The 20,958-nt window shown below is 35.9% G+C and overlaps 1 protein-coding gene across 3 annotated transcripts in view; it reads left to right on the top strand.

The window, feature by feature from the left end:
• The window catches only part of LOC130905462 (ras-related protein Rab-27B-like), an 86,535-nt gene that overhangs the window by 9,094 nt on the left and 56,483 nt on the right, over window positions 1-20,958 (top strand). Inside the window, exon 1 of one of the 3 annotated variants that reach the window (XM_057818891.1) lies at window positions 5,840-5,939. The exons of 1 other annotated variant lie outside the window; for it this stretch is intronic. In XM_057818891.1, coding sequence (XP_057674874.1) covers window positions 5,929-5,939 — 11 coding nt within the window. In that variant the 5' untranslated portion in view covers window positions 5,840-5,928. Of the gene's footprint in view, window positions 1-5,839; window positions 5,940-20,958 lie in introns of those variants that run through there. One more of the 3 variants, XM_057818898.1, reaches the window with a different exon arrangement.

Below are 20,958 nucleotides of genomic sequence, written 5' to 3'. Positions count from 1 at the left end.
CATGCAAACTCCACACAGGAAGGCCGAAGCCCGGGATTGAACCCTTGATCTTAGAACTGTGAGGCAGACGTGCTAACCACTCGGCCACCGTGCCGCCGTACTTCGACATATTTACGTAAAATAAATGCTAACTGCACGTTTTTTTTTTTTTTTTTTTGCTTTAACCAAGAATCGAGACTGTTTTACGTCCATATCTATAAAGAATTCAGGGATTTAAGCATTTATTCACAAGAATTTTAACCGGAAAAGATCTGTTTACATATGGCGGCTACCACATTGACTAACTGACTAGCATCGTACTTGGACATATTTACGTAAAATAAATGCTAACTGCAGGTTTTTTTTGTTTTGCTTTGTCTATATTTATAAAGAATTCCGAGATTTAAGCATTTGTTCACAAGAATTTTCAATGAAAAAAGCTCTTTTTCTGTGATTCCACTCGGTCAGCATTGACGGCCACGCCAACAATGTAGGCCCCCTAATAGTCACCCCCGTGCCATGTGTCCCGTAAATATCATTATGAAATGTATGGCTCCAGAAGTGCCTGAATGTCTTAGACTCAGAAACATCTCTTATGAAGTTGAATAAAAGGTTAAATAAATAGCTCTCTGAAAATTTTCCACAGAAAATACAATACACCAAAAATACAGGGAGTTCTCAGGCTCAGCAGCACCTCTTGTAAAGTTAAATAAAAACTGAATACTAGCGCAAGAGACAGCAGGCAGGAGAGAGAGGCGCGGCTGCATCTGAACCAAAATAACGCAGTTTTAAATAGATTTTTTTAATATCATTTTTTCATATTTCCAAATACCGGCATCGATAATCGGTCCATCTCTAATTTTAACCAACAACGCCTCATCATTTTATTCCAATGCAAGACCATGACAGAATAAAGACAAGCCCATGATCATACAAACTAAGGCAGGCAACTAATATTGCAATATTTATCATAGTTATTTGAAAAATCTTTTATGATTATCTAATATATGTAGATGTAGCCAACAAATATTTGGATGAAGAGTAGTGGGAGAGCTCAGGCCGCTTTGTGAAGGCTCACATCCATCGATATTAATTACCCTAATTACTTGATTCCCGAGTCTCCAATGTGTGGGTGTTCACCCAAGATCTTACCAAGAAAGAGTAATAACAAGGTGATTGCTTGCCAAAATCAATTAATTAAAGCCGTTTTTCTCCTTGTGTTTTATTTTTTTTGTTGTGTTTACTGTTTGCTTGTTTGCTTGAGCTCTCTAGTTGAAGTGTTGTGGTTCTGCTTCTGCAGTGTGTTTGAGGCTGACAGCATGAGTTCTGCTCGTTGTTTCCATGAGCATCAGGCTCCTCCTGCCTTGATGATGTGGAGCTTAGATCCTTAAACATTAACTCATTCATGTTATTGAAGGGCAGCCTATTTACTGCCAGCTTTAAATAGGCGTCCCGGTTAAAATGGATTGGACGGCTATCCCGGTCAATGGCAGTAAATAGGTGAAAAAGGGCCCTCAATGAAGGACCAGCCAGCAAAACACGAGGCATGACAATTATTACTGAGTTTACCATAGAGAACAAGAAGGGGCTCAGAGCTGATCCCTGATGTAGTCCCAGCTCCACTATGAAATCCTCCGTCACACCAGATGGACAGAGAGCACAGGAAATACATAAATCTGGGGAGGGATTTAAAGAGTTTGGAAATGATAGCAAATCAATATTTGCGGTTGTACTGGAGCTTGGAAGTACATTTTCCTCCCCTCTGCTGACACTTTTATCGTCAATCTTAAATCACATTACAACTTCTCATGGCGGGTCACTTTTTATAAAGTGGTGCTGTTTTAATGATTCGTACTGCATGTTGATCTATAAAACATTGGCACGCAGTTCTCTGAGGACATTCTACTGTAGCTAAAAGCTGTTTTTCTCTACCCTATGCAGTATAGTGCTTAATTAGCTAACCTGATTAACGTTTGCAGTCTTTTTTAAGATAGCTGATTTTATCTTTGTTTCGTGGCGGTCCATGAAGGAAAAAGATGATTTTCGCTTTTTACAGGTTCTCTTTTATTCTTTTAAATGAAGGGGAGATGACGACACACAATTCAGGAATAAATACAAAGCAGCAATCACCTAAGCTAAATACATTTAGTAAGAAAATAACAATTAAAAGCAGGCCGACCAGGACCAAGCTCATAGAGAAGATTCGGTCTTGACCTTCCGGCGCATACCCTTTTTTTGTTATTTCCAAATGCAAATAGGCAGGCTCATGCCAGCTAACATTTTAACCTTTTAAGTGGCTCACAATAAATTTGAAAGTTACTTTACAGCTGCTGTATGTTGTTATCTGCGACAGTAACCTTAGACGAAAGCTCCCTCTTCTTCCAGACACCCTGTGACCAACACAAACAATGTGGAAATGAATATACCAACTAAAATAATAAATAGTAATAAATAAATAAAAAGTTAAGGCTGCAACAACTAATCAATTAAATCGATTAAAATCGATTAATAAATTAGTTGCCAATAAATTTCATAATGGATTTTTGTTAGCAGCTATGAGCAGTCCTGTTTGGGTCCTTGTTTGTGTACAATATGGCTACGTTCATACTACAGGTCTTAATGCACGAATCCGATTTTTTGTCATATCCGTTTTTTTGGCGTGCCCGTTCAGACTGCTTTTATCCATTGAGCCCGTTCAAGTATTACGCATGCGCACTAATTCGCAGTCCGACACGCGCTAAGCAAAAAGACCCGCATGCGCAGAAGCATCAAAACAAATGACACACGTCATCCGTCATTCCAGGTATATCATGTTTTGCTTTTCAAAAGGAGGACACAAATAACATACATAAATAATCCCCGTTTAGGCTTATATTCAAAGTTTATATGGATCGATAGCATGCACACACTGTCCGTGCACGTCACACACATATGGGCAGTTTGCCCCGACTCTCTCTCGGCCGTGTAAGCAATGTTGAAATATTGCTCACTTGTAACAGAGAAAACTGAGCATTCTCAGGCTTATCCTCAACCCATTTTTATTTTTTATGACTGTTGTGAAGCCCAGCCCTTCCCCGAAACCCGTGTTCACTGCAAGCTAGGCGCTAATAACGCACAGGTGCATTGCTACGGTAACGACTCTCTCGCTATTTGATGACGTAATTGCTGCATGAAATCCGATTTGCGGGACTGGACAGTACAGACCGCCGCGACAGTCTGGAAAAATGTGGCCCAGATCGGATTTAGACCACATACGAAAGTGACCCAGATCGGATTTAAAATGGTCCCGTTCTATGCGACTTGTCACGTTCAGACCGTCAAGTTAATGCCTCACTCGAGTCGGAAAAACACGAAAAAATCGGATTCGTGCATTAAGACCTGTAGTATGAACGTAGCCTATGAGGCTGCGTGCACGCAAGCGATTAGAGCAAGAGAGAAAGAGTTCACTGCTACACTCAGGTTGGGTCAAATAAATAATATTACGACGTGTCAAGAGATATTGTCTTTTGTGTTGTTAGATCCAGTGTGCCTCCGTCATAGGTGAGTAAATGAAGCCAGTTGCATTGTTTGTATTCTTTTTTTAGTTACTAGAGCACTAAGCTAGTTAGCTATTACGCTAATCAGTGTTTCAAGTGTCCTTTTGTATTGTGTTTTGGAGTAGCGTATTAGCACTTGAGTTATTGTTAGCTTGTAAAGTTGTTTCATTGCTTTTTATAAAGAAACCACACATATAAACCCATTCATATAACAGCTTAGTCTCATCACAAACTCCCATTCAAACTTGTCATACAAGAGAGTGTGCATTGAAATTGGATTTAGATTGTATTTATGAATAACTATTTGATAAAGAAAATGATTCATTACTATCTGCCTCCTCCTTATTCGATTTTGTTGTTTAATTTGTTTAAAGAAAATAAATGAGTCATTGACACAATTTACATCAGCGCTTTGCCAACAAGAAAAAATGTCAATCAGCAACACTTTTTTTTTTTTTTTTTTAAATGAACAGGACTTTTGTCTGATTTATGTACTTTTTATATTTTATACTCAGAACCTTGATTAAAAACTATGAGGTTTTATGTACAGTTGTAGACTACAGTTAAGTCAGAAATAGGGCTGCAACGATTACTCGATTAATTCGATTAGGAAAAAACATTCCGAATTAAATTTTGCTGCTTCGAGTATTCGTTTAATTAAAGTGGCGTTGTAATGGTTTGTTTAGAAAGTGTTTGCATTTAGTTTTATTGATTTTGGGTGGATACAGAGCCCTCTATACGACATAGCTCATTTCACATGGCTGAATCCAGCTGCTCCCTGTTAAGACCAACATAAGCTAAGTTTTTGTTTGAGCAAATTTTTTTTTTAAAGCATTCGTAATTTAGTTTATTGGTATATTTAGCTGTTTTTTGTGGGAATTTGTGTTTGAACGATTTGTTAAGAGCATTGTGAAAAAAGAAGTTAGAATTTTATAGCATTTAAGCTAGTGGGCTTTTGCCATGTAAGTTAGCCAATTGTTATTTTGTTGTACCTAGATCCTCATTTATTTTTTTTTTTAATTCCGTTTGAGGATCAGCTCAGTTATTTTAATTTTTTATCTTACTTATCTGATTACTCGATTATTCAAACTAACTAGTTCATCGATTAATCAACGCTAATATAATCAATAGCTGCAGCCCTAGTCAGTAAGATGTTATAAAATATTATTTTTGAAGGAAATGGTCATCCATTTTGTCTTCATTGTTAGTTATAACATGCCTAAAACAACTTCAAGTTCGATTGTGAAGGTAAGTGAAAAAAAGTGAATTTCATCTGATTAATTGAATATTCGTTTAATTAATTGTCCGATTAATCGATAATAAAAATAATGGTTAGTTGCAGTGGCAACACACTACTAATACTCTCTGACCATTAATTTGAATCATTAAAACATACTGTATATTAGTGCTACAACGATTAATCGATTAACTCGAGTATTCGATTACAAAAAAATATTCGAATTAATTTTTGTTGCTTCGAGTATTCGTTTAATTAAAGGGGCGTTGTAATGGTTTATTTTGAAAGTGTTTGCATTTCGCTTTATTGATTAGGGTGGATACATTACACTCTGGTCTGCCTCATTTCACATGGCTCAATCCAACTGCTCCCTGTTCAGACCAACGTAAGCTAAGTTTTTGTTTGAGCTCTTGTTTTTTAATGCATTCGTAATTTAGTTTATAGGCATATTTAGCCGTTTTTTTGTGAGAATATGTGTCTGAACCATTTGTTAGGAGCATTGTAAAAAAAGTTAGCATTTTATAGCATTTAAGCTAGCGTAATTTTGCTATGTAAGTTAGCCAATTTTTCTTTTGTTGTACATACTAGATCCTTAGTTATTTTTATTTTTTTATGCTGTTTGTGGCTCAGCTCAGGTATTTTAATTTTTCATGTTCCTTATCCGATTACTCGATTATTCGAACTAACTAGTTCATCGATTAATCGACTACTAAAATAATCAATAGCTGCAGCCCTACTGTGTGTATATATATATATATATATATATATATATATATATATATATGTTAGGGCTGTCAAAATTATTGCGTTAACGGGCGTTAATTAATTTTTTAAATTAATCACGTTAAAATATTTGACGCAATTAACGCACTAGGCCCGCTCAGACAGATTTAAATGTCAGTACAATGAAAGGCCAACGTGTTAATTGTGTTTTATGGAGTTTTTCCGCCCTCTGCTGGCGCTTGGGTGTGACTTGCATATGTTATGTGGCGTAATGTCGCCCTCTGCTGGCGATTCAGTGCAGCTGATTATTTGGATTTCGGCGCGCTTTTCTGACGTGATTATATGTCGACGCGAACTCACACTAATAGACAGTGCTATTCAGACCAGCTAACGTCCGCATCCAGTATTCAGTGGCAGTTCTCATAGCCCCATCACACTGTTTGTGTCTAATACATGCATCGCTTGTGAGTTATATTCCTCCTTTGTTTATATTCATGAGCATTAGATAGTTATTGATGATGTGTATTTGAATTTGTTCACATATATGGTGAAATGCAGTTACATTGTTAGATGCTTGTGAGCTAATTGGCCAGTGCTACTGCTCAAATGGACACGTGTGTGTACATTTTATGTTATTTTGTGATTTATGCAACACTGTAAAATATTAAAAGTTGACTTTACTAAAAAAATATATGCAAACTTGCTGCCTTAAAAAAATTAATTTATTGTTGACTTAGATGAATTAGATTTGATTAACTTAATTATTGTGAGTTGGCAGTACTCAAATTAACTTAAAAAATTTGGATTATAATCACTTGTTTTTATTGAGTTGGCAGTACTCAAACTAACTAAAATAACTGGATTACAGTAACTTGTTTATTTTGAGTGCACAGTACTCCCATCATATTCAGGTCAACTTAATTTTCTTGACCTAAAAGAATTCCACAATAGAAATTACATCTGCACATACTAATTTCATTAAAAACACATTATCTAACAGTAATGACCCCCAAAACACAATAAATGGAGAACACTCATTGGATTAATTCAATGGAATTAAAATTTACTTTAAAATGCTCAAAAGTGCATTTAATGAGAGACACTGGCTCCTGGCAGGCTGAACGGTGTTTGGTTAATGCTCAGTATCAATGAACAATCAGTGGATTAATTATAAACCTACTTTTGCAAACATTTTGCACCTCATACAAAGTATAAGTACCTAAAATAACCTTTTGCTACAGAAATTACTGAATAATACCTGAACTGCATCAATGTCCACTCCTATCCTGTAATTTCCAAAGACTAACAGGCGAGATCCTATTATCATAATTTCTCATAATTAACTCAGCATTGAAGACATGGCGTCAAACTAGTTTCCCATTACAACATGAGCTTGAGCTCTGGTAAAGCTAACAGTTCTGATTTCTCCAACAATATTAGTGATCAAAACTGGAACTACAATCAACATTGTGCCATGGTTTAAACTGTGCAGCAGTGATAAAATAAACATAAAAATACAGAACTCTTTTTAAAACACACAACTCAGTTCAAATTCAAATTTCACTTTAACACCTGATACAGTAAACAAGATACTTTGTTTTTTTCACATCACTAAAAGAGTAAATGCAAAACGTGTACTGGAGTTATACACCTGAGAAACCTAAAATCTTACCAAGAATATGTGTCTTATTTTTATTCAAATTCTAATTTCATATTAAGCTTTTTCCTCAAAAAAAAAAAAAAGTAATTTCTATTCAAAAATATTTCATTAGTATATATATATTATTTTTTTTTTTTCAATCAAAGAAAAAGTCATGTCAATCAAAAAAATTTGTTTGAATGCAAAAATAAATTTGTAAGTCAAAAAATATGTTTGAAAACTATTTTTCTTTGAAATTTTTTTTAAAAAATTTAATTCTTTTTTTTTTTATTGAAACAACTTTTTTGATTGATGTAATTCTGCATTTGGACCACATTTTGGCTAGGACATTTGTGTCTTTATTATTCAATCCAAAAATAAGTTGCTTCAAACAAAAAATGTATATTTTCAAAATAAAATCACTTCAATTAAAAAAAATAAAAACAATTGTAGAAAAAAAGGTTTGAATGTGAAAAAATATTTGAGACTCAGAAATGTACGCTTTATTTTTCATTGAAACTGTTTTCTTTGATCGAAGCAATCCTTTTTGTTTTTGAGCCATATTATGGGTAGGACATTTGTGTCCAAATTATTCAATCCCAATAAAAGTTGCTTCAATCAAAAAACTGTTTTTAATCAAAGAAAAAAAAAACTTTTGCAAAAATATTTTTTTGAAAAAAAATTTTTTTTTTAATTTTTATTTTTTAATTGACGTGTCACTTTTTTTTGAAAAGCAAGTTTTAAACTTTTTTTTTTTTTTTTTTTTTTTTTAAGGTGGAAAAAGTTTTGAAGGCACTTTTTTTTTTTGAAGTGGAAAAAGTTTTGAAGGCACTTTTTTTCGGTTGAATCATTTAGACACGAAGATCCAACTTCAACGCTACTTCTGACATGTTTGAGTGGCAGGTGATTACGCCAATGGCATAAAAGCAGGAAGCAAAAATAATGGCCACCAGGGCTCCATCCAGCCATCGGACTCTGCTCGAGTCCAAGCCGAAAATAGGGCACCGGTACGGGGGTGTGACATCGGCATCTCACCGGTGTGCCGGCGATGGTACGGTGCCGTTGCGGCACACTGGCGGACCCCGATATCACTACCCCGGCGCGGAGGCCGGCTGTTGAGTAGACGGCCCGCGACTGACACGACACTCATTCAAAGCTGAAGCGACGGGGCTCCCGGCGCGGGCTACTGGGCAGGCTAGTGTCGGGCCACTCGTCGGCCACTCCCATACCGGCGCGTCGCGACACTGCGGTTGGACCCCGATTGCCAACCGTCACGACAGGGCAGTGGGTGAAGTTCCCCTCTTGAATCACATTAAGCAGCAGCGCACCATACCAGCGCGGGCACTCCGGTGAGATGCCAATGTCACCCCCCCGTACCAGTGCCCTATTTTCGGCTTGGACTCGAGCAGAGTCCGATGGCTCGATGGAGCCCTGGTGGCCATTAGTCATTCTTTTATGCCATTGGTGTAGTCACCTGCCACTCAAACATGTCGGAAGTAGCGTTGAAGTCGTATCTTTGTGTCAAAATGATTCAATCGAAAAAAAAAGTGCCTTTAAAACCTTTTCCACTTCAAAAAGAAAAAAAGAAATGCGTTCAAAACTTTTTCCACTTTAAAAAAAAAGTTTTAAACTTTTTCCTTTAAAAAAAAGTGACACGTCAATAAAAAATATATATATTTAAAAATATATATATTTTCAAAAAAATATATTTTTGCAAAAGGTTCTTTTTCTTTGATTAAAAATAAGTTTTTTTTTATTAAAGCAACTTTTATTGGGATTGAATGATTTAGACACAAATGTCCTACCCACACTATGGCTCAAACACATTTCACATTTCTTTGCTTTTGTGTGCAGTGAAGGTCGAATAAATACTGCTCTGAAAGTTAGTCTTGATATGGGCAAGTAACCATTTGCCTCAGCTTAAGATGTCCTCGCAAATGGGTAAAGAAGTCTGCTTCTGAGCAGGGCTCCACAAAGTTGCACAACTGACGGTCAAATGCAGTTTCTCCACTTTTGCCTGCATCTTTTTGAGAGTGCCATGTCGATAGGTGTACTTTGAGTGCATTAAAAGATTTAAATGTGCAGAGGCAGTCCTTATGAAGACGTGGGAGTAGGGATGTCCGAGTGTGGTATCCATGTTTTAAGCGGTAATGCTTAAGCAAGTAGGCTCTTTTCAGCAGAAAATGTGCAGTACTTGCAAGTCCACTGCATTAGAGAATACTGCTTTGGTTGACCTGAAAAGACATGATAATTTCAGCATTGAGAACTTGTTAGAAAAAAAAAAAAGTTAAATTTTTTCTTAACAGTCACAAATTAAAATGTCCAATTATTTTTAATCACAAATTAAAATCTGCAATAAATTATTTTAATATTCACAAACTAAAATGTTTAACAATGAGTTATTTTTAAATTAACGTAATTGATTATTTTTGAACATTCAAATTGAGATGTACAATTAATTTCTTAATCCATCTGTAAAAACATTAATGCATGTTTGTTATCCCAACCCATGAAACAAATACAAATATTAAATGATTCATTGATCAGTGTATGAAACATACCTGTAATTGCTGAGACTGAGGTATGTGTGGACTTTTGACCATTTGCTTCAGCCTGATTGGGGGATGGTGAAAAAGAACACAAAATTAAGGCAACAATTTCAAAATATAGGCACATAAATGACCAACCTTAAACACACCAGGTTGTTATGGCGTCGAGTGTGATCTCTGCACTCTTTCTATCTGTATTCCTATATTAGGTTAGACCAAAGTTAAAGTGGTGAAATAACAGGGGGAAATGTGGTCTAGTCCTCTGATTTTTGCGATTAATGCATTTTAAAACAATTTCAAATTATCAGTGCAGTTTGATCAAACATGGAGGGGGAGCACTGCACATGAAGAAAAGCAAATGGAAGGGCAGATGACAAACACTCTAAAGCAGGGGTCCCCAAACCTTTTCCTATGAAGGCCACATGACTTTTCCCTTCTCTGATGAGGGGCCGGGTCAGTTTGTAACAGAAAAAGTGTGACGATTGCAGCAGTGCCTAAATGTAAAAAAATTATTGTTTTTCAGAAAGCCATAATTAAATAACCCTTTCTGAATTCTTCTTGGAACAAAATAAAATAAAAATAATTATAACATAATATAATATCATATAATAATGAATAATAATAACACAATTAATTAAATAGATAATAACCAAATAACCCTGTCTGGGTTCTTCACAGAAAAAAGCCAGGAAATAATAACACTATTGGGGGGGTTCAGGGGGCCGGACCAATTGTGGAGGCGGGCCGTATCCGGCCGGCCCGCGGGCCGTAGTTTGGGGACCCCTGCTCCAACGCAAGAACCGATTACGTTGGCGCACATAAGGTCTGACTGTGCATTTAGCTCTTACCTGAGCCGAAATAGAAAGGCTGAAGCTGACTTAATTCTAGCACTAACTCTGTAAATAAATCACTTTATCGACATTTCTAACATTTTTACGTGAGAAAGTAGCCGTTTAGATCCACAACGTGCAAATTCGGCGCTACTCAAGCTAGCCGTAGTGATTAAGGCACTTCCTGTTAGTTTCACAAAATAAAACACCCGCCAACGATAGAATTAGTGTTTTTATTTTTAAAACAGGAAGCGAACCTCCCCTCGGTCTAGCTAACTTAAAACCGCTCGGTAACTGTTTTAAATCGGTTTTAAAAACCTCTCCCATCGCCTAAAAACGTTACGAGCCCCGTCTGTCAAGAATTCAAAACGCCGGCCGGCATAAAATGGGAGTCTACCATAAACTGTAGTCTACATTTGTTTCTGAAAATGATGAGGTTCCTGTCACGGTCATATAGCATGCTTGCTAGCGGTGATATTTGATGTAATTGACACTTCTCCTCCCTGGCAGCACACAGGCTACTACACTACAACAAGACAAATCGACGGTTTACAAAAGAGTAAAATATGTACTTACCAAATCAGTGTGCTGAGGACAAGTAAACCCACAATGGCGAAAATAACTGAGAAAGGTGTTGGAAAGAGCGCGAAAGTGGGCAGGGCAGATCTGCGCATGTCTGATAGAACGCCCAAAGGACACTGGGTACAAGAAATTATTTTTTCTAATTTGACTTAACTGGGATATATCAAGTTAAGCAAGTTCTCCAACCCCAAATTACTACTTACTTATTTAAAAGTAGTGTTCACAACAGGTTGATGAAAATTGAGTTTAGTTCACTTATCACATTTAATTAATTTGAATGTTAGCATTTACAGTGAAGTTATTGACACATTGCCTTGTTATTTTCAGTTTTACAAAAATACAAGAAACGTGCTCCTGTCAAAAAGAGATGACTTCAGTAAAGCCCATGCAACTTTGCCACACCGTCTGATTTCTTTTTGGAACTTATGTTCGCTATCTGTCAATTTGTGTACTCACACACATTGAGGACAGAATAGGGCTACTAGTTTATTTTTTGATTGAAAATTTTACAAATTTTATTAAAACGAAAACATTAAGAGGCGTTTTAATATAACATTTCTATAACTTGTACTAATATTCATCTTTTAAGAACTACAAGTCTTTCTATCCATGGATCACTTTAACAGAATGTTAATAATGTTAATGCCATCTTGTTGATTTATTGTTATAATAAACAAATACAGTCCTTATGTATCGTATGTTGAATGTATATATCCATCTTGTCTTATCTTTCCATTCCAACAATAATTTACAGAAAAATATGGCATATTTTAGAGATGGTTTGAATTGCGATTAATTGCGATTAATTACGATTAATTAATTTTTAAGCTGTAATTAACTCGATTAAAAATTTTAATCGTTTGACAGCCCTAATATATATGTATATATGTATATATATATATGTATATAATATACACTGTGCTCAGAGTCTGTAAGGGAGACATAGCATATCAATGGGCATATGGAATTCGAGCCATACATGTCATTTACTTCATGCCTAACCCTATTGATCAGCATCCATTGTTACATTAAAGTCAGAATATATCAGCATTTAATCAGCAAACCGCCAACTGATTTGAAATTTTGAAAAGCACGAATATCAACCAATACGTGTGTATGAATTACCCAATTCTAAAGAAAAGATACATTCTAGGTAAACAAACTATTAGACTGACGTGCGAATAATAACAAAATAAAACATTAATTGCGACAATTGGTTTTCACAGCATTCCTGCAAATTTTAGTATTCATTCACTTAAAAAAAAAAGCACTCAAGTGTAAAAGCTTGCTGTGCAAAGGAAATGGCGTGGCGAAAATCCGCATGGAAGAGTAAATGTAAAAGAAAAGAATCACAAAGATGAGAGAGAACGTGATTAAAGCAATAGGGAGAAAAGGCTAGTTGCCTGGTGACAGAGACGGAACAACTGAAAGAAGAGAGAAGGTGAAGAAGGGATATAAAATGAGGAGGAGGAGAGGTGGAGTTGTTTTACAAGTGCAGAGAGTTTCTGGTCACGATGCTGCTTCCTTCACTCCTACTGCTTATAAGGACTCTCCAAAGTGGTAGGAAGAATGTTATGCTGTTTTAAACGGCAAACCACAGAAGTTATTCCCAATTGTACAGTTGGGAAAAACATGTATTTTACAATTATTCTGTTTGTACTCATCATTTACAGTAAGTCGGAAAATATGTTAACATTTAATATGAATATTTGATATATTATTTGCAGTGTTGTTAATAACGGCGTTACAATATAACGGCGTTACTAACGGCGTTATTTTTTTCAGTAGTGAGTAATCTAATTAATTACTTTTCTCATCCTGGCAACGCCGTTACCGTTACTGAGGCGGGAAAGGCGTGCGTTACTATGCGTTACTAAGTTGGTTGAATAAAAAAAGTCAGAGAGACGGACTCACGGAAACGAGAGAGCAGAGCAGGAGTGGGGAAGACGCCGTTGCAAACGCATGCTAGGTGGCTCCAACAATACCTGACTATAGCCTACAAACTACGCCCACATGATACGGTAGATATCACATATTATAGAACTAGATGCAAATGTTAGACACGGCTGCATTGGCAACATGTTTAAGGACTACATGCGTTAGTAAACAGCCGCCATCTTAAAGCAGTAGACCTCTCAGGAAGGCTCTGTTGTAGAGATCCTTCCTAGCGAACCCATTTATCATTATTATTATTATTTTTTAATCTAAAATGGTCCTAAATCGGCAAAATCTTGACTTAAATCTATCTTTAAATGATGAAACAGTTTTAAAACTTACACATGTTGAAAGTAGACAGAAGGGAACTAATGCAATAGCGGGAGCAATTTTAACAACTTTAACGGTTGATTCACAACTTTAAATGACTTCCACACATAGCAAAGGTTACTATCTAGTTATCGCAATACCCTTGTGTCTAGTTAAGTGGAGGGTAAAGAATTGGGCTAGGGCCAATTGTCCCAAAAACCCTTTAAACTTCACATTGTGTGACCTTTTTTTTTTTTTTTTTTGAGAAAAAACAAAACATGAAAATTATCACTAGTTACTTTGCCAAGTAACTAATTACTCTTAAATTCAGGTAACTGAGTTACTAACGCAATTACTTTTTGGGAGAAGTAATTTGTAACTGTAATTAATTACTTTTTTAAAGTAAAATTAACAACAGTGATTATTTGTCGATAGTACGGTATAACAACAAATGCAGCAACAACCAACAATTAATTTTCCAACATGTACTGTCCCGCCATATTTATGATACGACAGTGTTTTCAGCTGTAACAAAAAGTATCTTTTATGTTGAGAGCAACATTTATATACAGTACAGTGGTACCTCTCCATACAGAATTTTCAGGTTAAGACACGCCTCAATGGGAAAATATAGCCTCTTGTTACGAAATTTCAGGATACAAAAAGCAAAAATACAGTATGGCTAGGACTCACAGCACCCAGAGTTTACTTCACGTAACATACTTATAGCTGCTCTGCCATTGGCTATTGCCTAGCATTCCTGGCATCCAATTGGCTAAGAGGGACTTCTACTGTATGTGTATGTGTGTATCCAAACGTCCTCTTCATTCGCCCCTCGTGTCCTGACAGCTTTACATGAGTGTATTAACTTTTATCCTTTATTCTTTTTTTTTTTTGACTCTGATTTTAGTTGTATTGTGCAATAATCTAATTGTAACATATATTTGTTACATGTTTTTATGCATTATAAAAGATTTATGCCCAATTTTGGGGGGTTTGGAACAGATTAGGGCATTTACATGGAAAACGCGTCTCTATATACAGACTTTTCAAGTTATGAAACTACTTCCAGAACCAATTAATTTTGTCAGTTGTGGTACCACTGTATATACTAGTATATATACACACTGTATACTTTTAATATTACTTGTTTTTTGAGTTCCTAAGGAAAGTATGTCACCGGTTTGTGGGATTTTGTTTCTAGAAAAATTGTTTTTATCGGTCATGAAATCTATAACAACAAAACTGAACAGTGTAATCTGTTGATTTACTTCTTTATTCATTTAATTTTTAAAGGTACTTCTATGAAGTGTTGGGAAAAGGCCTTCTGACACATCCTGTTCACACACACACACACACACACACACACTACAGTTTAATCATTTACTCTCTGATTTTTGCTTATAATGTCAGTACTGCATGGGTGGCAACTTGTCCTCAGGGTCTCCTCCAAAATTGCATTATCATACTCCAATACCACTATGTGTATATTAAGATTCACAATTCAAATTATGTGGCTATTTAATGGTTTCAGATGGTCAGGTTACCTTGTTGCTGGACTTATATTTCCCTCATTATCATAAGTGACAAACACAGACACAAAAAAAGAAAGCATGTATATTCCTTTTAAGGCTGCAGCTATCGATTATTTAAATAATCAATGAATCTATCCATTAGTTATTTCGAATAATCGGATTACAAACCATTAATCCATTGCAGAACACATTTAAGGAGGTGTAAAACGAAATAAGTATTTATGCTTGTAATAAAATTTATTTTAGCCTGCTTAAATTGACTTTCAAAAGACCATTAAATGTGAATACAAAATAATTTTTCAGAATTGCGCTTTCAATTCACAAGAGCAATGAATGCATTTAAAAATAAAATACCAGAGCTTAGCCTAAAACGGTATGGAAAAAAAAAATCAATTAATGAGGAGCTAAGTACAACAAAACAACAATTGGCTAACTTGCATAGCAAAAGTCCGCTAGCTTATATGCTATCAGATACTAATGTTTTTTCTTTTTCTTTTTTAAATAATACGCTTAATAAATCGTTCAAATGCATACTCCCACAAAAACAGCTAATTATACTTCCAAACTAAATTAAAAATGCATAAACAAACATCTTAGCCCAAACAAAAACCTCCAGTCTAATGTTGGCCTTAACAAGAAGCAGCTGGATTCAGCCATGTTAGACGATTTATGTCATATTTATACTGTTACCACTAGAGGGCAATGTATCCACCCAAATCAATACAACTAAATGCAACACTTTCAAAACAAATAATTACAACTCCACTCTAATTAAACGAATCAGCAAATCAGCAAAATTTGATATGAAGCTTTTTTCTAATTGTATTACTCGATTTGTTCGATTAATAGTTACAGCACTTATTCTTTTTATGCTATGGTCCATAATAGGTCTGTAACCAGCAGACAAGGCTAAAGAGGACCTTTATAGGACACCGTTATTTTCCAGTAGATCTAGTAGAAGGCTAATAATTAGCCATTGCTTCCCATTTTTTGACATCTTTAGTGTGCTGTTAGTATATTTTTCAAAATATGAACTAGTATATGGCTCAGCTCAGTAATATAGTAATGCTGGGAAACTGCTTAGATGTTCAATAAAGCTCTTTTAAATGAGAAACCAATTTTGTACTATAAGCCCCCCCCGCCCAACCAACACACACTTACACACTTTAAAGCCTGTGGTTTATTGTCGGGTGTGTCTTATTTATGGAATTTTTTTACAAGCAGCATGTATTTTGGTGTAAATATCTCATAGTATAATCTGGACTCCTGCGTTTTATAAAAACGCGGTTTGACAATTTTCATGTAAAATCTGGTGTGTGTGGTTTATAGTCAGGTGTGGTTTACAGTCTGTAAATTATGGTAGCTACATATATTTTGGTGCCAGTTCCACAAAAGTATTAAGAAAGTAATTCATCTTTACCGCTCATAAAACTTTTCAATCGTGAGAGGCATTCTTTTGATGAACACCTTTGAACTAAGACATTTATTCACTTTATTTTTCCAGGGCAGTTCACAATAATCTCTTTGGTTCTGAGTCACTGATGGTGGATTGGGTCGTTTTCTTGACTTCCGGTCAGGCTCCCTGAGTTCAGTTCCCTCTTACTGAAGGTGTGAATGTGAGTGTGCTGTAAAGAAAATTGATAGATATCGTTTTGACACTCTATTTTAGTCTAGACACACTCCCACAGAATGACTTTTTTTTTTTTTTTTTCCTTTAAAAAATTTTTTTTTTTTTTAGTAAGGACAGAGCCTCGTGTGTCTTATAACTGCATTACAGTCTAGTCTGGTTAATAATATTCTTTTTTTTTTTTTTTAGCGTTTTTACGTTTATAGTGTTTTTGTGTGGAAGTTAACTCATGTAAACTAATTAAAATAATACCCTGCACATGTCCAAAACTAAATATGGATTTTTCCATGTCACATATAATGTACCCATTTTAAAAAATAATTAAAATAATAATTAATAGAAATAACAAAAGTCATAAGATCAAGAGCATGATGATTGAAGTAAAATAAACACGTGACTCAAGGCATCTGTATTCAAGCTGTCAAATAAAAAAAGAAGCCACCCCAGTGTTATTATGTCATTTCCTCATCCAAAACTCTCTCTCATTCTCACAAACACATGCCGGCACACTTACAGTCAAGCCACAGGGGGCAGGAGATTCATACATGTTTTAAAATGTAGCCACATCATAAAGTCCTTTGTCCTGTTTATTCTTTCAGCGTCTTCCAGATGCTTTCAATGACAGCAATATTAATAAGACTTGATATTAAAATGTAGTATAAGCTTTATGTGAGTTGATTTTTGTTTAAAATTACATCTGATCCTTGAAACAGTTAATCAAATAAGATATAGGTGTTGAAGGCATTAAGGAATAGTTGCTTGGAATGTACTAAATCTTAAGAGGGTTCATTTACGTATATTCTCAATTATTTTTTTGTTACGCAAGCCCCCCCCTTCAAACTTTCTGCCGCCACTGTAAATAGTATCATTCTCATCATCATCATACAATTATTATAAGTACACCTCTGCATAAGATTGTGTCCCAGTTAATATTAAAGAAAAAAAGTAATATCGATCAACTTACAGTACAATAAAGTAACTTTATAAACATTGTTTTGTTTGTAACAAAAGACTCAAAGCGCATTAATGGCGTACCACAAGCAACACTCACTTTTGCTCATTAATATTCATGACGTTAGCAATTGTTACTGGGGGGGGGTCAACCTCCCGTTTGTCCCTAATAGTAAATGCATGGAAATAGTGTACGAACGAGATGTTTACTGAGCTAAACCCACCAATTCTGTCTGAAAATGATGTTCCTGGCGCCAAATGCACTGGTAAAGATGTGGAAGAACATACAAATTATTCAGTTAAAGAGATGGCTTGAATGCCGAGGGTTGAAAAAGACGGGTAAAAGAGCCAACCTGATCCATAGGTAGCTTTTTTAGCGACACCTTTTTCTTGTGTGCATTGCCTTACACCCCTGACAATGGCATTTTCCTGTTTCAACAGTCTATCCTTTACCACCATATGCCCTGTCTTTCTTATATATTAGATCCTCTGGCTGTCTTAGGACTCTGACCGTTCTTGGGGTTAATTCACATTGCTATATTTGTGTAGCGATCGCAAATGCTACTCAGTGACACACCCGATGAACACTTTTAATTTTTTCATTAATAACAAATCTTTATTCTATAATTTGTATACACTTCCCCCTTACTAAAGTTGTTTTTTACAACAAAAAATGTAACAACAGTGGCAGTCAGATACCATTTTAATTTTTTTCAGGACATTCATTGTCAGACAGAAGCAGCACGGCAAAACGCCACACTAAAAAATAAGTCATTTTGATATTTTTACTTACCTCTTCGTCCTCTAGGACCATGGCCCCAAACAAAATGTTTACTGCATATAAAGGTGAATGGCTTCACTTTGCTGGTGTTAAACTGGTCTTTTGAGGTCCGCACGAGTTGATCAATTCTTCATATTTTTTCCGAAACTTATGGAGAAAACATCCTTCATATGTCGTAATGTCATATATAGTTTCTGCAAGTTCCATAGCAGAAGTGTTTATTCGGCATGTTCGTTTTTGAAAGATTACGGGAAGAAAAAAGGATTATAAACATGGGTTGTATGCGAGGGCGTGTTTATGTTGACCCACTTCCTGGTTAAGATGGCGACGTACGGTCTAAAAATAGCATTCGCCTGAATTACTAAAAGAAAAAAAAAGTCACACATACAAACTGTAAATATACAATCAAGGTACATTACATTTTTTGACCGTTCGATAGTGATAAATAAAATTTAATGAAATCAATAAATAATAAATTGATTAGCAACGTTAACAATATGCTAAACAATTTGACCGAGAATATAAAAAAAAAAAAAAAAAAAGAACAAAAATGACATTGTCATTGGACAGAGGGACTGTTTTTATTTTTGCTGCAGGCAGTATCGGCTCCTTTGCTATGGTGTGCTGTTTTGCTCTGAGCAACTTGGTATGCCACTTTGTATGATGCTAACAGTGCTCACTGTTGACATAACACTCACAGCACTCACGATTGTTGTCAATATTCGGCACGTGTTCACAGAAAAAAATCAAGTGGCGTATGAATGTGATCGGGGCCTAATGTCTTTAAGTGACGTCTTATTTGATTAGGCTTCATGCTGTCCGCTGCAAATATTTTAGGCACATTAAAGATACTGGTCTTTCCTTGTCTCCCACTGTATTAAAAGTGAAGCCAAACGCTACATACGCTTTCTCACATTTCCTCATCTTCGCTCTTCATATCTCCTGCTCTTTGCTGAGCGCTGGTTAAAAAATAATATGCACGCTCTGAAAATGAGAGCGCCACTGCCACCCAGTGAATGGATGTGCAATTACTTTTTATTCTAGTATGGCAAAAACGTTTGTTCCCCGGGGGCACACGCCCCCACTCACGGCCTCGCTTTGTGTCACCCGGGAGGTGCGTGCCCACTATTTGAGAAGGATTGATATAAAAAGAGATTTGTGAACTTCTAAAACACACTTTTTTTGTTTTGTTTTTCAATCCGTCTTTGATAATTCAATCGGTATTCTGTTTATGGCAGTGTCAGTGTAACTCACTCAGCATTAGCCATCGCTTTTTGGCTTGTTGACATCATTATGGCCAGTGAAAAACATGGTGATCAGCAGGTGAACAATGATCTCCATTGTGTTCTTCGAGTCACATTTTGCCTCTGTATTTTTCAACACATTAAATATGCTCCACTGTTTGTGAGAAGTCATTGTTGTCTTGTGATTCCGACTTGCAGGCTGAGATTTCAACTATATGTCAGTTTTCTAATAATTTTATCTTTATCATATGAATGATGACTGCATTTGTAATTAATGACAATTAGTTGACCAATATTATCAATCATTTGGAAAGTAGCTTGTTCAATGTTATATGTGGCTCCATGTTTTGGAAAGTGAGCATGTAAAAAATGTCGGTTCCCATCAATATACAGTAAGTGGCCGAAAGGGGATGTGATTAGTAGTTGTTAGTTGACAAATTTTTGTCAGTGCCTTGGCCTTGCCTTGTCTCGGCCAGCCTGTGTTTGAATATTTAATGCGGACTTTGGAACAAAGTGTCTTTTAATATTTTTGTTGAACATTTAACAATATTTGCTGTATTAAAGAGTATATTTTTGGCCTTATTGTTTACAATCACCCCCCATTTTTTTGTTTATTTTCTTGTCATGTATCCTCTCAGTTCAGCCTAAGGCCTGATTTGGTAAGATTTCAAACAGTGGCCACACAGTTTGCTCAATCAAAAGGTGTTTACGTACTGCACTTGTTTTATGCAGTACCCACTGCAAGGTAGGGTGCAGGAATGATGGTGTCAGGCTAATATTTGCTTTGGTTGCTAAGTGACTGAACAGGAAGTAGCTTGGTGCTGCGTCTTGCTGGTTTAGACGTAACATATTGTGGATTGAGTTGTCAATGAGGAGGAGGATATGATAGAATTGACACATGTGCTGCAACACTGTGTTTGCCATGGGCAAGCACTTAACACTATAAATTTATTGGTGATGGTGTAATGCACTGTTCTATGTGCCTAAACATGTGGAGTGTCGGTGAGGGTGTTGCATGTGATTTAATAATACTGTAGCTTTAAAAAATTGGTTTACTGTACTAAGATCCCATACATTATCACATTTTTTTTCCTATCAGATTCCATGCTTTTTTGGTATGCACGTAGCGTGAAACTGGTCTGTAACAGGAAGGGCGCAACTACCCCTTCTACCCATATGAAATTTAAAATGGTCATAGCTACTGCAAAAAATTGACATTCAAATTCTTTGACAACAATTTAAAAGAGTAAATTAAAAAAAAAAACGTGAGTGGGAGTAAGTTTGACTCCTTGTGACGGCCCCCCTGTCAGCTCGCACCCGTATGTCCCGCATTCGCTGCTCAACGTGTACTAATAGTTGCGCCACAGTGTAACAGTAAACAACAGGTATAAAGATAGTGCTGATCGCTATATTTTAAAGAGGGCTTTAGATGTTTTTATCCATTGTAAAATTAAGGTAATAAGTTTGAACAATTGAGCTGATGAAAAAACAATTACATTAC

Source organism: Corythoichthys intestinalis, chromosome 17 (assembly GCF_030265065.1).
Source record: "Corythoichthys intestinalis isolate RoL2023-P3 chromosome 17, ASM3026506v1, whole genome shotgun sequence".
Lineage (NCBI taxonomy): Eukaryota > Metazoa > Chordata > Actinopteri > Syngnathiformes > Syngnathidae > Corythoichthys > Corythoichthys intestinalis.
This window is presented reverse-complemented; position numbering and strand designations above follow the sequence as displayed.